At 44.5% G+C, this 15,057-nt stretch overlaps 1 protein-coding gene across 3 annotated transcripts in view; it reads left to right on the forward strand.

The window, feature by feature from the left end:
* DROSHA (drosha ribonuclease III) overlaps positions 1–15,057 on the forward strand; it is a 103,745-nt gene that overhangs the window by 44,140 nt on the left and 44,548 nt on the right. For 2 of the 3 annotated variants that reach the window (XM_080933899.1, XM_080933898.1), the window contains exons 16-19: positions 8,239–8,408; positions 10,360–10,484; positions 11,940–12,039; positions 13,997–14,104. In XM_080933899.1, coding sequence (XP_080790025.1) covers positions 8,239–8,408; positions 10,360–10,484; positions 11,940–12,039; positions 13,997–14,104 — 503 coding nt within the window. The remainder of the gene's footprint in view (positions 1–8,238; positions 8,409–10,359; positions 10,485–11,939; positions 12,040–13,996; positions 14,105–15,057) is intronic. The other variant, XM_080933900.1, reaches the window with a different exon arrangement.

Consider the following 15,057-nt stretch of genomic DNA (forward strand, 5'->3'; position numbering starts at 1 on the left):
CTCCCACCCCCGCCCCCTTTTCCCTCTTTTGAAACAGTTGTCACACTGTTGCCCAGGCTGGCAGAGAACTCACTGTGTAGAGCAGGCTGGTCTTTAACTTTCTTTAGTCCTTCTGCCTCAGTTTCCATTTTAGTCCTTCTGCTTGAGTTTCGAGTGTTGGGATTGTAGGTACAGGTCCCTTTGCCTGTCTGTGTGAGCTGTTCTCTGTCACACATTCTGAGTGGTTCTGGGTAAGGAGTGCGAACTCCTAATCGTAAGGCTGTGCTCCAGCTTACAGTTTTGGTTCTTTTCGTGTGTAGCTTGTTGATCAAATTTTTGCCTATTCTAATGTCATAATTTTCTTTCATGTCTTTATCTTAAATTTGTCTAAATGTTTTAATAACCAGTATAGGTATAGGCCAAACCTCTTTATTTTCAGTATAGATATCAATTACCACATACCATTTATTAAAGACATTTCTTCATAGCATTGGAATGCCTTTGTCAACTGTCCTTGGCTAGTGTGCACTCAGTACGTGAGGTCTGCCCTTGGCTAGTGTGCACACAGTATGTGAGGTCTGCCCTTGGCTAGTGTGCACTCAGTACATGAGGTCTGCCCTTGGCTAGTGTGCACACAGTATGTGAGGTCTGTCCTTGGTTAGTGTGCACACAGTACGTGAGGTCTGCCCTTGGCTAGTGTGCACAGACAGTGCATGGGAGTATACACTGAAAACTGAGCACACTCCTGCTCATGCTTTAATCTGTATGAAGCACATTTTGCTTTGCTCTTCAAAAGAAATTATATTGGGCACGCTATATAACTTGCCCTTTTACTCAAATACTTGAGACATTTTTCTGTGTAAGTGTTTTGTGCCATTCTTAATGCTGACAATTGTTCAAGTGATGAAGTTTGAGGGTTTCCTCTTTTGCCCATTCCATAGAATAATTCAGCAGTGGTCCTGGGCAATTGTTCACTTGCATGTGTGTGCCTCTAAAGATAGAATTCTACAGTGTTGCTTAGTTAACAGAACGTACAAACTTTAAGTAAGAAAAAGTTTTAAAAAAGTGTATTCTTGAAAAAGTACACATCCATTGGGACCTCTGGCCAAGAATTTTTGTGAAAATATTCTTTTGAAAAGGTTACTTGCTGACAGAATATTACTCTCTGTCCCTTACAGTTTGGTTCACCTAAGTCACAAAAAACGGTGCCATTGTTGGCATGTACATGTTTCTTGAGTTTCTGAGAGGCTGAGTAGTTTGTTTTCCAAGTATTTTGTTGTCTTTTTGTTCAACTTAGCTTTTGTTTAAAGCTTTTTTCATTTACTACTTATTTTTTGCTCAGGCTAGCATGGAACTCATTATGTAGACCAGGCTGGCCTCAAACTTACAACCCACCCCGCCCCCACCACACCTCCACCTTTGCTTCCCTAGTGTTGGGATCAAAGGCGCACACCACCACGCCTGGCTTGCTGTCTGTCAGTATCAGTGAGTTACAATACCAGATGGAATGTTAAAGTTGGGCCGGTCATCCTATTTTTTCTTCGTTTTTCTAATCTGAAGAGGTCTCGATTGCCTTACACATTCGTACAAACCCCCGTTTGATAGCGCCAACTAGATGTTCAGTGCACGTCAGCTTACCAGAAGGCAAGTGGTCGCGTGGTTGCTGAGTTTAGACTTTAGGAATCTCCTTCATTTATTCCTTTCTCATGCTGCTCTCCCCTCTGGTTGCAAAAGCACTGGGAGGAACTAGACCCAGGATAAGATTTTCTTCTAAACGGACTGGGACAGGAGGAAACCTTAGAGAACTGCATCCTCATCGGAGTGAGCTGGGAAATCCTGACCATTTGCAGATTGGCTCTCCAGGAAATGAATTTTGGAAATTGCCTTGTCTGGGGCAGTAGTTGTCCTGTATGGCTGACAGGAGGCCAGGAGGATAGAGGGCATTTCAGCATTTCTAAGAAGCAAGTATTGGGGTGTGTGTGTAGGGGTGCGGGACTTCATTTGATACGACATCTTTAATTTTTTTATTAATTTATTTAAAAAACTTAAAAATTATATTTGTGTAAGTGTTTTGCTTGCATATATGTGTATGCTTGATGGCCTTGGAGGTCAGATGAGGACATTGGGTCCTCTTGACCTGGGGTTATTTATGGATACATGGGTGCTGGAACGTAGATCCAGGTCCCATGAAGGTGTTTGGCTGCCCTGATGTGCCTACATACAGAGGAGCAGGAGTGAGGGAGGCCTCCCCTCCTGAGCAGTGACCGCCACACTGAGGAGATTCAGCAGGAACCGAGGGAGGAGCTGGCTTAGAAACTCTGAGGTGTGCTGAGTCTATGTAGAGCTGTGGGCTTCCAAGGATGCATACAGTCCAAGATGGTGGAAGGAGCGGGACACTGTCTGCCTCGCTAAGTGCTCCCTCGCTAAGTGCTCCCTCGCTAAGTGCTCCCGGCCACCGAGCCACCTCCAGCTCCTAACAGAACTTTGTACTGTGAAAAGAAGAAGTACTTGTTGTGAATACCAACTTGAGGAAATCAAATCACTCCAAGTCCTCTCGGTGGATTATGTGGAAGATGTAGTGTATAGTTACTGTTAGTGTAAAGAAAGGGGAATCGGGTATTTGTTCTGTCGTTGACAAATACTAGTAGGAGCAGCCATATATTTAACACAGATTTCCTAACAAATTGTCCCTCTCCCAAATTACCTTATAAATAACCGAGCAGTATAAACTGAGGGAGCTGGGTCTCTAAGAAAGAGTTTATAAAGTCTGTCAGTTCATTAATGACTGTCTAGATTCATTCCCTGAAACACAAACTCTACTTCTTCCCGAATAATGAGCCGTTGTCACGGTTCCAACCCCAGATCTGGCAGAATCCCTGCTAACCTTAGCTTACCCGCTCTAATTCCTCCTTTGTACTGTGTCCTCTTTAGTCTAGCCAAAGAGATAAAAATGACTTTGTTGCCTTCAGTGACATAATTCCATAAATCCCCAACATAAACATGTAGCAAAACAGACAAACGCAAAGAGCCAATTCATTAAAGGTTGGTAAGTTCATGGCAGCAGGAGGGCGAGTGGTCATGTGATTAATCGGCTTCAGAAAGTCATTCCACGGCTGTTTATTATGGTGTCTCTCTGCTAGGAGGGGTGTGAGGGATACAGCTTGTGCCTGGTGGGCTGGTGCAGGACTGTGGTTCTGTCTGCCTCCTCTAATGCTTCCGTGAAGACTGCATCCGGGCACCAACTATGGAGCAGAGCCTCCGCCCCCTTCCTGGACATCCTTGCATCTCAGGTCATCTGTCCTGACTTTGTGTTTCCCACAGTCGTGAATGACTGTCTTTTTGTGGCTGCCGTGTGAATTAGTCAGCCGACTTTTAGCGTGGGTCTGTTTTCTCTCTTAATAGCAGCAGCTTTTGCACCTGATGTGTAGTTTGTGTTTCCTTCATATTATGTCCAGCTTCTTTCTATGTTGCTATAAAACTCACCGCCTTCTCATCAGCCGGGATGCTCCTAACCCAAACTGGAGACTGCGCAGTGGGCTTCTTGTTAGCATTTATTAGCCTTGTTTTTTTATCTTGCAGATACCCCTTCTCAATGGGGAACACTTATACCTCTTATTTGGCCTAGGACTTGAGGTTTTTAAGAGACAGACGTTTTGTAGACTTAAGTATTTCTTTCCCTCTGCCAATAGCTCCTTTTAGCCTTTTCACTTTAGATACCCCTCATCCATCTCACGGTATTTGAAGTGCCTCAGAGTCAGCCCGGCATAACTGCATGCAGACAGATCCTGTGCTGTTTATAGCCATCTCTGTTTATATTTGTTCCTATCCCCATGCTGTTCTCCTCTCATAAAAACATGAAGCTTTTTCCAGATCCTAAGGCAGAGAACATCCCGCTCCTTCCGCTGTCTCGGACTGGAGCGCAGCCTTGTGAGCCCACAGTTTTCCTAGACAAACTCAGCGCAAGTTAGAGTTGACGAGTGAGCTCCTCCCTCGGTTCCTGCTGAATCTCCTCAGTGTGGCGGTCACTGCTCAGGAGTTCCAGGTCCCCTCACTCCTGCTGTTCTGTATGTAGGCACGTGCAGTGTAGAGTCACACAGTGTCTCTTGTCTGCCTGTTCCCCTCAGACTCACTGGAGGATGAGAGGTGAACATGTCAGCATTGTTTCCTCAATGCAACGGAAAACAAAACGAAGTCTCTCTCTCTCTCTCTCTCTCTCTCTCTCTCTCTCTCTCTCTCCCTTCCTCCCTACCCCCACCCCCGTGTGTGTGTCTGCCTGCCTGTCTCAGTTTCCATTTTGAGACAGGGTCTTGGTCTGTAGATCAGGCTAGCCTCAAACTTGCAATGATCCTCCTGCCTAGAACTGGACAGGGCCGTAGCAGCAGACTTGGCTTTCTTATCACTTCTTTTAAGTTCAAAGACAGCATCCCTGGGGCTGAGAGACAGAGGAAGGGAGAAGCAGCTGGAAGGCAGGCCTCATCTTCTGTAGGACCGTGCTCTTGTGATCATGTCCACCCTAGAAGAGAACCCAAGGCTTGTGGATTTTGTTTGGAGTTGGCATGACTAACATGGGGCCACACACAGAGTCTGGCACCTAATGGTTAAAAATAAGACACCAAGCTCATAGTGAGTGCTTCAACGCTCGCTCGGCAAGCTTTGCCACTTCCTGCTGCCTCTCTTCCTCCTGTCTGATTTGTGCTGAGACACTGCCTGAGTCCCTGGAGCATACCCACCTCACTCTACTAAGCTGCTCTTTGCCCACTGTGGTGGGTAGTTTTCACTGTCGACTTTACATGGTCTAGTGTCACCTGGGGAAAGAGTTGCAGAGAGAGGTTGTGAACATCAGGTTGGCTCAAGGCAGGTCTCTGCATGATTGCCTTGATTATGTTGATTCATGGGGAGTCCTGGACTGTATAAAAAAGGAGACGATTGGCTGAGTGCAAGCATGCAGCTCCTCCCTCTGCTCTTGACCCGGCTCTGGTGTGTCTGACTGTGTGTCTGACTGTGGCTCTGGTGTGTCTGACTGTGTGTCTGACTGTGTGTCTGACTGTGGCTCTGGTGTGTCTGACTGTGTGTCTGACTGTGGCTCTGGTGTGTCTGACTGTGTGTCTGACTGTGTGTCTGACTGTGGCTCTGGTGTGTCTGACTGTGTGTCTGACTGTGGCTCTGGTGTGTCTGACTGTGTGTCTGACTGCGGCTCTGGTGTGTCTGACTGTGTGTCTGACTGTGTGTCTGACTGTGGCTCTGGTGTGTCTAGCCATTTTAAGTTCCTGCAGCTGTGACGCCCTCAAAATGAAATGTAACCTGTGGAACTGTGAGCTAAAAGGAATTGCAATAGATAGAAAACTCAGTTTAGTATTATCTTAACTTAGGACACTTAAATGTTTAATGATACCATACTTTAGCTTTATGGTTTTCTTTCTTTCTTTCTTTCTTTCTTTCTTTCTTTCTTTCTTTCTTTTTTTTATTATCTTTAATACTTTTTTTTTTTGTTTGTTTGTTTTGTTTTGTTTTACTGTCCAAGTTGTTATCCCCTCCTGGTCTGCCCTCCAACAGTTCCTCATCCCATTCCTCCTTCCCAATCTCCAAGAGGTTGTCCCCTCCCCCACACCCTGACACCCCACTAGGCCTTCCCATTCCCTGGGGCCTCAAGTCTTTCAAGGGTTAGGTGCTTTTGCCAGACCAGGCAGTCCTCTGCTGTGTGTGTCAGGGGCTTCAGACCAGCTGGTGTATGATGCCTTGTTGGCAACTCAGTGTCTGACAGATCTCTGGGGTCTAGGTTAGTTGAGACTGCTGGTCTTCCCATGGGGTCACCCTCCTCCTCAGTTTATTCCAGCCTTTCCCTAACTCAACCACAGGGGTCTCCAACTTCAGACCATTGGTTGGATGTAAGTATCTGCTTCTGTCTCAGTCAGCTGTGCTTCTCGGAGGGCAGCCATGCTAGGCTCCTGTCTGTGAGCACACCATAGCATCAGTAATAGTGTCAGGCCTCAGAGCCTCCCCTTGAGATGGATCCTAATTTGGGCCTGTTACTGAACCTTCTTTCCCTCAGACTCTTCTCCATTTTTGTCCCTGCAGTTCTTTCAGACAGGAACAATCCTGGGTCAGAGTTTTTGATTGTGGGATGGCACCCCCATCCTTCCACTTGATGCCCTGTCTTTCTGCTGGAGGTGGACTCCACAAGTTCCCTCCCCACTGTTGGGCATTTCATCTAAGGTCCCTCCTGTTGAGTCTTGAGATTCTCTCACTTCCCCAGTCTCTGGTGTATTCTAGAGGGCACCCCTGCCCACTCCCTACCTCCCAAGATTGCTTGTTTCTATTCTTTCTGCTGACCCTAAGGGCTTCAGTTCTGTTCCCCCCTACTGCCAATGCCTGATTATGTTCCCCTTTTCCCTGCCCTTCCTACCCCCCATTTCCCACCCAGTTCTCTCTCCCAGGTGGGACTGAAGCATCCTCACTTGGGCCGTTTGACTTGTTAACCTTCTTGACTTCTGTGGATTGTACACTGGATATTCTGTAGGTTTTGGCTAATATCCACTAGTGAGTATATACCTTACATGTCCTCTTGGGTCTGAGATACTTGTCTTAGTCAGTTTCTATTCCTGCACAAACATCATGGCCAAGAAATAAGTTGGAGAGAAAAGGGTTTATTCAGCTTACACTTCCATATTGCTGTTCATCACCAAAGGAAGTCAGGACTGGAACTCAAGCAGATGCAGAGGCCATGGAGGGATGTCACATACTGGATTGCTTCCCCTGGCTTGCTCAGCCTTCTTTCTTATAGAACCCAGGTCTACCAGCCCAGGGATGGCACCACCCACAGTGGTCTGGGCCCTCCCTCCTTGATCACTAGTTGAGAAAATGCCTTACAGCTGAATCTCATGGAGGCATTTCCTCAACTGAGGCTCCTTTCTCTGTGATAACTCCAGCTTGTGTCAAGTTGACACAAAATCACCAGTACAATACTTCATTCAAGATATCTTCTAGTTCCATCCACTTGCCCTTGAGTTTCATGAAGTCATTGTTTTTAATGGCTGAGTAGTGTTCCATTGTGTGAATGAACATTTCCTGTATGCATTCTGTTGTGGGGCATCTGGGTTCTTTCCAGCTTCTGGCTATTATAAATAAAGCTGCTATGAACATAGTGGAGCATGTGCCCTGTGGCATGGGGGGACATCTTTTGGGTATATGCCTAAGCGTGGTATAGCAGGATCTTTAGATAGATCTGTTTCCAGTTTTCTGAGGAACCTTCAGATTGATTTTCAGAGTGATTGTACCAGTTTGCAATCCCACCAGCAGTGAACCTCCTGTGTTATCTACCCACTAGATTCTGTGGGGCCCATTGTTCTTTCGACCCAAAAGGGGTCTTCTTGCTCCTTTTTGCCCACTCATTGTTTGGCTTGTATTTTAGCTCACGTTTGAGGGGAGGGTAGTGATCTCAGAAAAGTTTTTCTCAGAGTCCCCAGGAGGGTGCTCATCCCATTGCCTGGTGGTAGTCAGGAAAAAGTGGTACATGATCTGTTGTGGTCGTGAAGCTAAATCCAAAGAGCAGACAGCCCTGCAGCCTCCATCTTGGGCACACATGAGTTGCATGTCTTTGGTCTGTAAGGTATGGACTGTCCTTTTCTGAGCTGACTTTTGATTGTGCCTTTTGTGGTTTTCAGTCCACAGTCCTGGTAAACGTCAGACAGTTGGTATTTTCTCCCTGCACTAACTCCGTAACGATCTTCCGTAACATTAGCACAGGCTCTTGAGCTCGGATCACCGTGGCAGGTGCAGCACATTAGCGCCTCCAAATTAGATCATAATGCAACAGCGTCTTATTGAAAACATCTATAAATATCTCCTAAAGCTTAGAATTTCCCTAAGACAGGAATATCACTTCTGAGAAGCTTTCATCTGTTACTCTAGAAAGAACGATAAAATATTTAGACATCACACGATTCTGTTTATTATAAACTGTGGTTTCTTATGCGAGGTTACTTTAAATTTATTTAGGCAAACACCCTTTCTTGTATTCATACCTCACGAAGAAAGCCTTTATCATTTATAATGTCGTTCCCATTTTAGTAAATGAGACGGTTTACGAGTACTGTTCGTCAATGAGACAAACGGTGGTCGTATTATTTGGCACCTGGCTGAACTGTGTAAATTTTAAATGACTTCTTTATATGGGCTCTTCCACAGCCAGTGTCTTGTTTTACCTTAGTGAGTTGAAGCCTTGCTGTAAATTGAGTAGCTCTGTTCTTCTCCCACCCCAAGATGGAGGCAAAGAGGTGCTATCAATGCACCAGATTCTTCTCTACCTGCTCCGGTGTAGCAAGGCCCTGGTACCCGAGGAGGAGATTGCCAATATGCTTCAGTGGGAGGAGCTCGAGTGGCAGAAGTATGCAGAGGAGTGCAAAGGCATGATAGTCACCAACCCTGGAACGGTGAGTTCTGGAGCTGACGCAACCCGGACTGTGGGCGAGCGGCCTTTCCCGTTCTGACACCCACACAAATGTCACAGCATGCTGCTGCGGCCTCTTGTCCTTTGGATAAGTTTTCTTTAAATACTCAGTGAAGAAGAAAAATACTACAGTTTGGGCATATTTTGTTCACCTGCCTGAAGCTGTATATACCTATAAGACGTTTGATGTACATTGTAGATTTCTCCCCAGGAGGATTGTGGGTTATATGAGAATATTCATTCTTTTGTACTAGCTTTAAAACAAAAAACCTTTGCCACTTTGGTAGTGGAGGAAATTAGTATTTTACTTAGTTTTTTAGATTTAGTTTCTAGTGAAAATTTGTATTTTAAATTGTTTTGTCAATTCTTATATTTTTAAGTGAGTTGTCTGTTATTACCCATTGTTTGATTTTATTCTATGGTATTTATTTATTGTTATTGATCATTTGTCATATAGACACTATTTTTAATAGGTACATATCCAAAACATTTAGAACTAAAGTATCTTAAAAGAAATATACCAGCCCTGTATGAGGCACTGAATTGTTCCCTTTAAACAGGTGCATTTTTCTGACTACCTTAGAGCTAAGTCAGAGAATGGCTGTAGTGGTCTCTTTGGGAGCACGTCACCCTGGGCTTGCTTCTGTCGCATGGTCAGTTTTCCTGAAATCCTACAGTCAGAGGCCGTTAGGAAGAGGTGAAGATCACTCTGGACAGTTCATCCCATTTGTTGCAGAAGTTAAGGTGTTTAAACAGTCCCAGTGCTTCTGACCCTTCCTGGTTAGCTCTGATGCATAGGTCAGCCAGCCCTCCCGCAGCGGGTGGACTGAAGAGCCGGTGCGGGAGCCGCAGCCAGCCCAGCCTGTCTGTGACGCACGTTCAGCCAGTGGCCCCCACACTGAAACCCCTAGTTGTAGCAGATCAGCGTTCCAAAAGTGCGACAGTGAAAAGTCACAGAAATGGTGAATGGCTTGGTCTGGATTAGTGGGGATCTAAGGCTTCTGCTGGGAAATGGTCAGACGTGGATTAGGAAAGTAAGCATGGGTGTTTGGCTCCTGGACGTGATGATGACGGCAGGTGTTTCTTACTATTTATGCAAAGATAGTTTTGTCCCAGAAGCGGCTTTTCATTGTGTATTCTGTGGATGTGTGATGTTTCTGGGCCGAGTAGGCACGACACTGCAGCCTACCCTGTACGGTGCTCGTTTGAAAGATTGCCTGGCGGCAAGGACATTGGGAAATTTATTGAGTTTTCCCAGCCATTATGGTCACATTAAATACTTTCTGGCTGCAGACTTAAGATAATTAATGTTCCTCCCTGGCAGTTGTGCCTCTGCCTGAGAACACTGGTCATTAGTGGGAAGGCTTTACATTCTTACAGGGGGACGCAATGATAGATTTGTGACTGTGGCTAAAGTTTAGAATTTACTTCATCCCCCACCCCACTGTCCTCGTAATTTAGAGATGATCTTTAATTTTTAAAAATTAATGTCGGTATTTTGAGTCAAGGTTTTATGAGTCCAGGCTGGCCTTAAACTGGACCCGCCCACTCTTCCCACGTCCCACGGGCTGGGGTTAGACGCTGCGTGATTGCTCAGCTGCTGGGAGACTTTTGATGCTGCCGTGCTTCTGAGCTCAGGCTGGTCTTGAATGGCGGGGCTCACGTGATCTTGGGTAGCAGTAATTGCAGGTCCTCACTGCTTCTGTAGATGGTAGCGATACAAGTAGTAGCGTGATACAGAAATAATTCATTACCATTCCTTATACAGCTTAAAAAAAAAAAAACAGTATGCCACCATAAGCCCAAACAAAACGTTTCACACCTAAATGACGATTTTGATTAAAAAAATCTGATTGATCTCTTTTTTTAGGTTTAAGCTGATGTCTCAGGACTTCTGATGGGAATAAATGATCCTGAAATTCTTTTCTCCCTAGAAACCAAGCTCTGTCCGAATTGACCAACTGGATCGAGAGCAGTTCAACCCGGAAGTGATCACTTTTCCGATCATCGTTCACTTTGGGATACGCCCTGCACAGTTGAGTTATGCAGGAGACCCACAGTAAGATATTTCTCAGTGTTTGTCATAGCCAGTTTCACCTTCGACTAACAACCCAATTAGCAGAGGATACTTTTAGTGGACATCTTTTTTTTACAGATTAAGACTTGAAACAAACCCTATCTCAGATTTTACAAATTAGGTCTTGTAGTTGGTGAAGAATGTGTTTCTTTACACATGTGACTGCAACAAATCACCCAGAAGATTATTGTCCACAAGCTTGTGACCCGGAGTCTTCCATGGATTTAGACCCCAGGGAGCTCTTCCTTCACTTACTAGTAGAATATTTGTTTCGTTTCGGTTTGAATTTGCTCAGTGCTCTGAATGGCAGGTAACACTGTGCTGGTTTCTAGCAGGGGGGGCATTTGGAAGATCCCATGGAAGATCCCATACAGACTTCAGTGTTGTGTGGGATTTAGGAGCCCTGCGTTCCTACCCTTAGAATTTATACTGCCTTGCAGGTGGGAGCTTTTCTAATTGGCACATTAATATTTTTCTGAGAGAAGATGAGGATTTGTGGGAATGGAGATAGATAGGACCTCTCAGGTGTGTTTGGATTTCCTACTTTTTTGACAAATAAACGATTTCCTGACTTAATTTAAAGAGAGAAGGACCCATACTGGGAGAAAAGGGCTTGGGAGATTTCCGTTCTTAACCGCAGTTCTGGCTGTCGTGTATTAGAAGAGGCTAAAGGGTTCTGTTTTTCTTCCCTCTTTGGATAAAAGTAGGAAGCAGTGACCCAGGCCCTGTGTAAGTACTTGTTTCTTTCCTCCATTCTAAAACTGTTGACAAAGGAACAGTACCAAGCAGAGTCTGTAAGGGAGCAGGTGCAACAGGGCAGGCAGTCTGCAGACCCCTTCTTGTCACAAAGATGTTAGGAGAATGTGACTGGGCTCTTGTGGACTCTCATGTCAGGACTGGGGACTGAGAAAGGACTGCGTCGTCTGCATTCTCAGATCGCTCTAACAAATTGGTACACCCTTTGCCTTCCCGAGCTCCAGCAGGCAAATGGATACACCAATGGGTTCTTGGTTGTAGTGCTCCCAAATCCCCCGTCTCTATTTTACGAGAGGGATTTTTTTTCCCCACAAAAGATATATCAAATTTAGATAAACACATCACTTATAAAGAGGTAGCGCTGAGAAGAGGGCATGAGTCCATCGGCGGAAGTGGTTGTGTGAGTCTTCATTGAGTTGTTTCCAGAGGCTCATCCATTTAGTCTGCACCTCATTCTTGATCCACATAAACTATCAGTCACGTGATCAGCAGGCTCCGCATGGCTCTTGGTCATCCAGTTCCTGAACTCTCAAACCATGGGTTTCTTCAGAATGAGCTTTTCTGCCACTAAGGTATTTAAAGAAACATATGTTTGAGCAGGGTTATTAGAACAATTGGGTTGGTTTTTCACAGTAGATCGGCCCTCTCTTTGTCTAAGATAACTTTCTGTCCTTTTCCTAGGTACCAAAAGTTATGGAAAAGTTATGTGAAACTTCGCCACCTCCTGGCAAATAGTCCCAAAGTCAAACAAACTGACAAACAGAAGCTGGCTCAGCGGGAGGTCGGTACTGAACCCACTCCCTGGCAATGAATGACGGTGCATGTTGGGTTTATTTTCAGATTGTCACATTACACTAGCTTTAGAATAATGTTCTGTTTTTAAAGATTAATTTTTTTTTTACTATTTATTATATATAAGTACACTGTAGCTGTCTTCAGACACACCAGAGGAGAGCATCAGATCCCATTACAGGTGGTTGTGAGCCACCATGTGGTTGCTGGGAATTGAACTCAGGACCCCTGGAAGAGCAGTCAGTGCTCTTAACCACTGAGCCATCTCTCCAGCCCCCTAGAAGAATATTTTAAAAAGAAGATTTAAATAATTATGGATGTTTCTCTCTGTATTTTAGTAGATTGATTGCTTCTTAAAAATCTTTTAGTAGTCAAGGGAAATTCTTTTTACTTGAGTTTCATATATGTCTGCAGTGTTTTGATCTGTCCACCTTAGTTTGTCCACTCTAACTTCTCCCAGATCCTTCTTGCCTGGTCTTCTTTATAACTTCACAGCCCCCACCCCACCCCACCCACCCCACCCTACTCCACCTCATGCTTTTTTTTTCACCACTGGGTTTGGTTGGTGTTGCTGGTGTTTGCAGAGGTATAGGGACATCTACTGTAGGACATTTTTACCCTTAAGAGCCAGTTTCTTAATAGATCTGTCTTTGAGAATCCCATTACCTGTTGTTTGTTTTGGTATTGGTGACTGACCCAGAGGCTTACACACTTACATGCAAGGTGAGCACTTTACTACTGAGCAATAACCCGGCCTTTAAGTATGCCTCTGTGATAGCAGAAAAAGCTCACACTTGTAAGTCAGCCTTTATCCCTAACCTTACATTGCATAACATTGGGCCATAATTCTTGGGTATTATTGTTGTAAGAGACCATCCTCCCATTATGAACTTACTTTGTAAAGTTTGAGATCTTCATCCCATGCTCCCATACTGATGAGTAGTATTACCTTCTATATTTCAAGATTCTGTTTTAGTTTTTGGGTAAGAATAAATTTAGTATCAACACAGACTTTTTTCTCAGTGAGGTTTTATTCTACTGTACAAGGCTAAGAAGCTGAGGAAAGATGTGGATTCTGGCTTTGTCACTCGCTGTGACGTGAGCCAGTCAGCCTTTATAAAGGAAGGCTCTGAGGCCTTGCTCATCTCCTGGTCGACAGCCTCTAGTAGGAACTTGGTGGTGGAATGGCTGTAGTTACTTTTTGTTATGAATTCCTGGGACTTTTATTAAATTGTATGTATCCAAATGTACAGTGTTTTTGTACAGGTCAGTATAGGAAGAGTAGTAAAGAGGAAGATGTGACTTCCGATTGTATCTCATGAGGGAAGTCTGAGGTCCTTGTCTTTACCTTTTCTGGACTCTTTATTCTGGAGAATGTCATTTTATAGTCAGGCTGTACTCTAATTTGCAGTTATCTTGTAAAACCTTGTGAGTTGGTGCACACCATTGTACCCTTCTTGTCCCTTCCCCCATTCCCACCTCCTCCCCTCCCCCACCCCCCACTTCTACAGTGGACTCCTGCAGCAAGACTGTAGGGACTTTATAGATTAGGCAACATTAGAATCATGTGGGTATCAGCTTGATTGTCTTTCTTAAATGGAAATGCCTAATATAAGACTGGATAGAAGTACACTTTTTACGTGGTGATTTCAGGACCCAAGCCATATAGGACTTCTCATTCGTAAAAACGTATTTTGTTCAGACATGCTGGGTTAGTGAGATTTAGTCTAGCGTTTTTGACATGTGGTCAGTAGAGAGGATTGCTTTGTACCCAGAGTGTCTCACACCGTGGCCTTCACCTCAGGTTAAATATTGTTCTTTTGCATAGAGAAGGCTTGGTGCCTGAGTGTAAGGACATATTGAGGGGCTCTTATCTCCTCATGCTTGATTCTTGGCTTAGAATTACTTTGCTGATGTTGGGTCACTTACAGTGAGCTCTTCTGCAGGAAGCGCTCCAGAAAATACGGCAAAAGAACACAATGCGGCGAGAAGTCACTGTGGAGCTGAGCAGCCAAGGATTCTGGAAAACCGGCATTCGTTCTGATGTCTGTCAGGTGATGATGCCTCTGAAAACAGTCATGCCTACACATCTTCCTCACAGGCGCTGGCATTGAGCATGTCTCTAATTGAGAGGTTTCTGTGGATTATACTCTGATGTGAAATCAGACACCAGACATAGGTTTCTTTTTAGCTGTTGAGGTTTTGTCTTTATTTTCTGTGATGACACTCGTGTGTGTGTGTGTGTGTGTGTGTGTGTGTGTGTGTGTGTATGTGTGCGCGCGCGCGTGCGTGTGTGTGCGCGTGTAGTGTGTAGGAGCAGTAGGGAAGATGAATGAGTGGAATATTAAAATCAGTCACTTGGGTGAAGACAAGTCCGTTTTCAGATGTCTCCCCATCACAGCACATGTGTATATACTCATGTGAAAGTTCAGCAGCCACACAGAGTCACCAGAAGTATTCGAAGTTTCGGGACCTGTGTCCAGTATTAATGAGCACAATGTGCATTTTCTGTGTGGCAATGACAGTACTTTTCCCTTGGGTAAACACGAGAGAAGCATTTCTGCTTTTGTCAATGACTCATTTGTAAGCATTGGTATCTGTTGTAGTTAAATCTACACCGGATTTGATGCTGCACCACCGTGGTGCGTTCTGTGGGATTTTACTTGGTTCTTTGTCATGGTTGACTGTGGTTCAAGTAGATAAGTGAAGGAGCTGAGCCACACAGATTGGGTAAGTAGGACAGTTGGCTCCATTCTGCCCTTACAAAAAAGCTTCTACATGTCCTTTTAATGGTAGCATGCATTTTTAAAAGTCCAGGTTATACACATAAAGGTATTCATTTCCTAGTAATGAATTAAAAAAAAAATCACGTTGCCATTTAACTGAGCAGTGGTCTTTATACAAATTATTGAAAATATTGTTAAAAAATTAATGTTCTGAGTAGCAGTCCAAAGTAATTTTGCCTTAAGATGAGCTGCTATTGATGAGTGTTAATTAAGAGTTGGAG

The sequence above is a fragment of the Micromys minutus genome (genome assembly GCF_963924665.1).
Source record: "Micromys minutus genome assembly, chromosome: 20".
NCBI classification, from domain to species: Eukaryota; Metazoa; Chordata; class Mammalia; order Rodentia; family Muridae; genus Micromys; species Micromys minutus.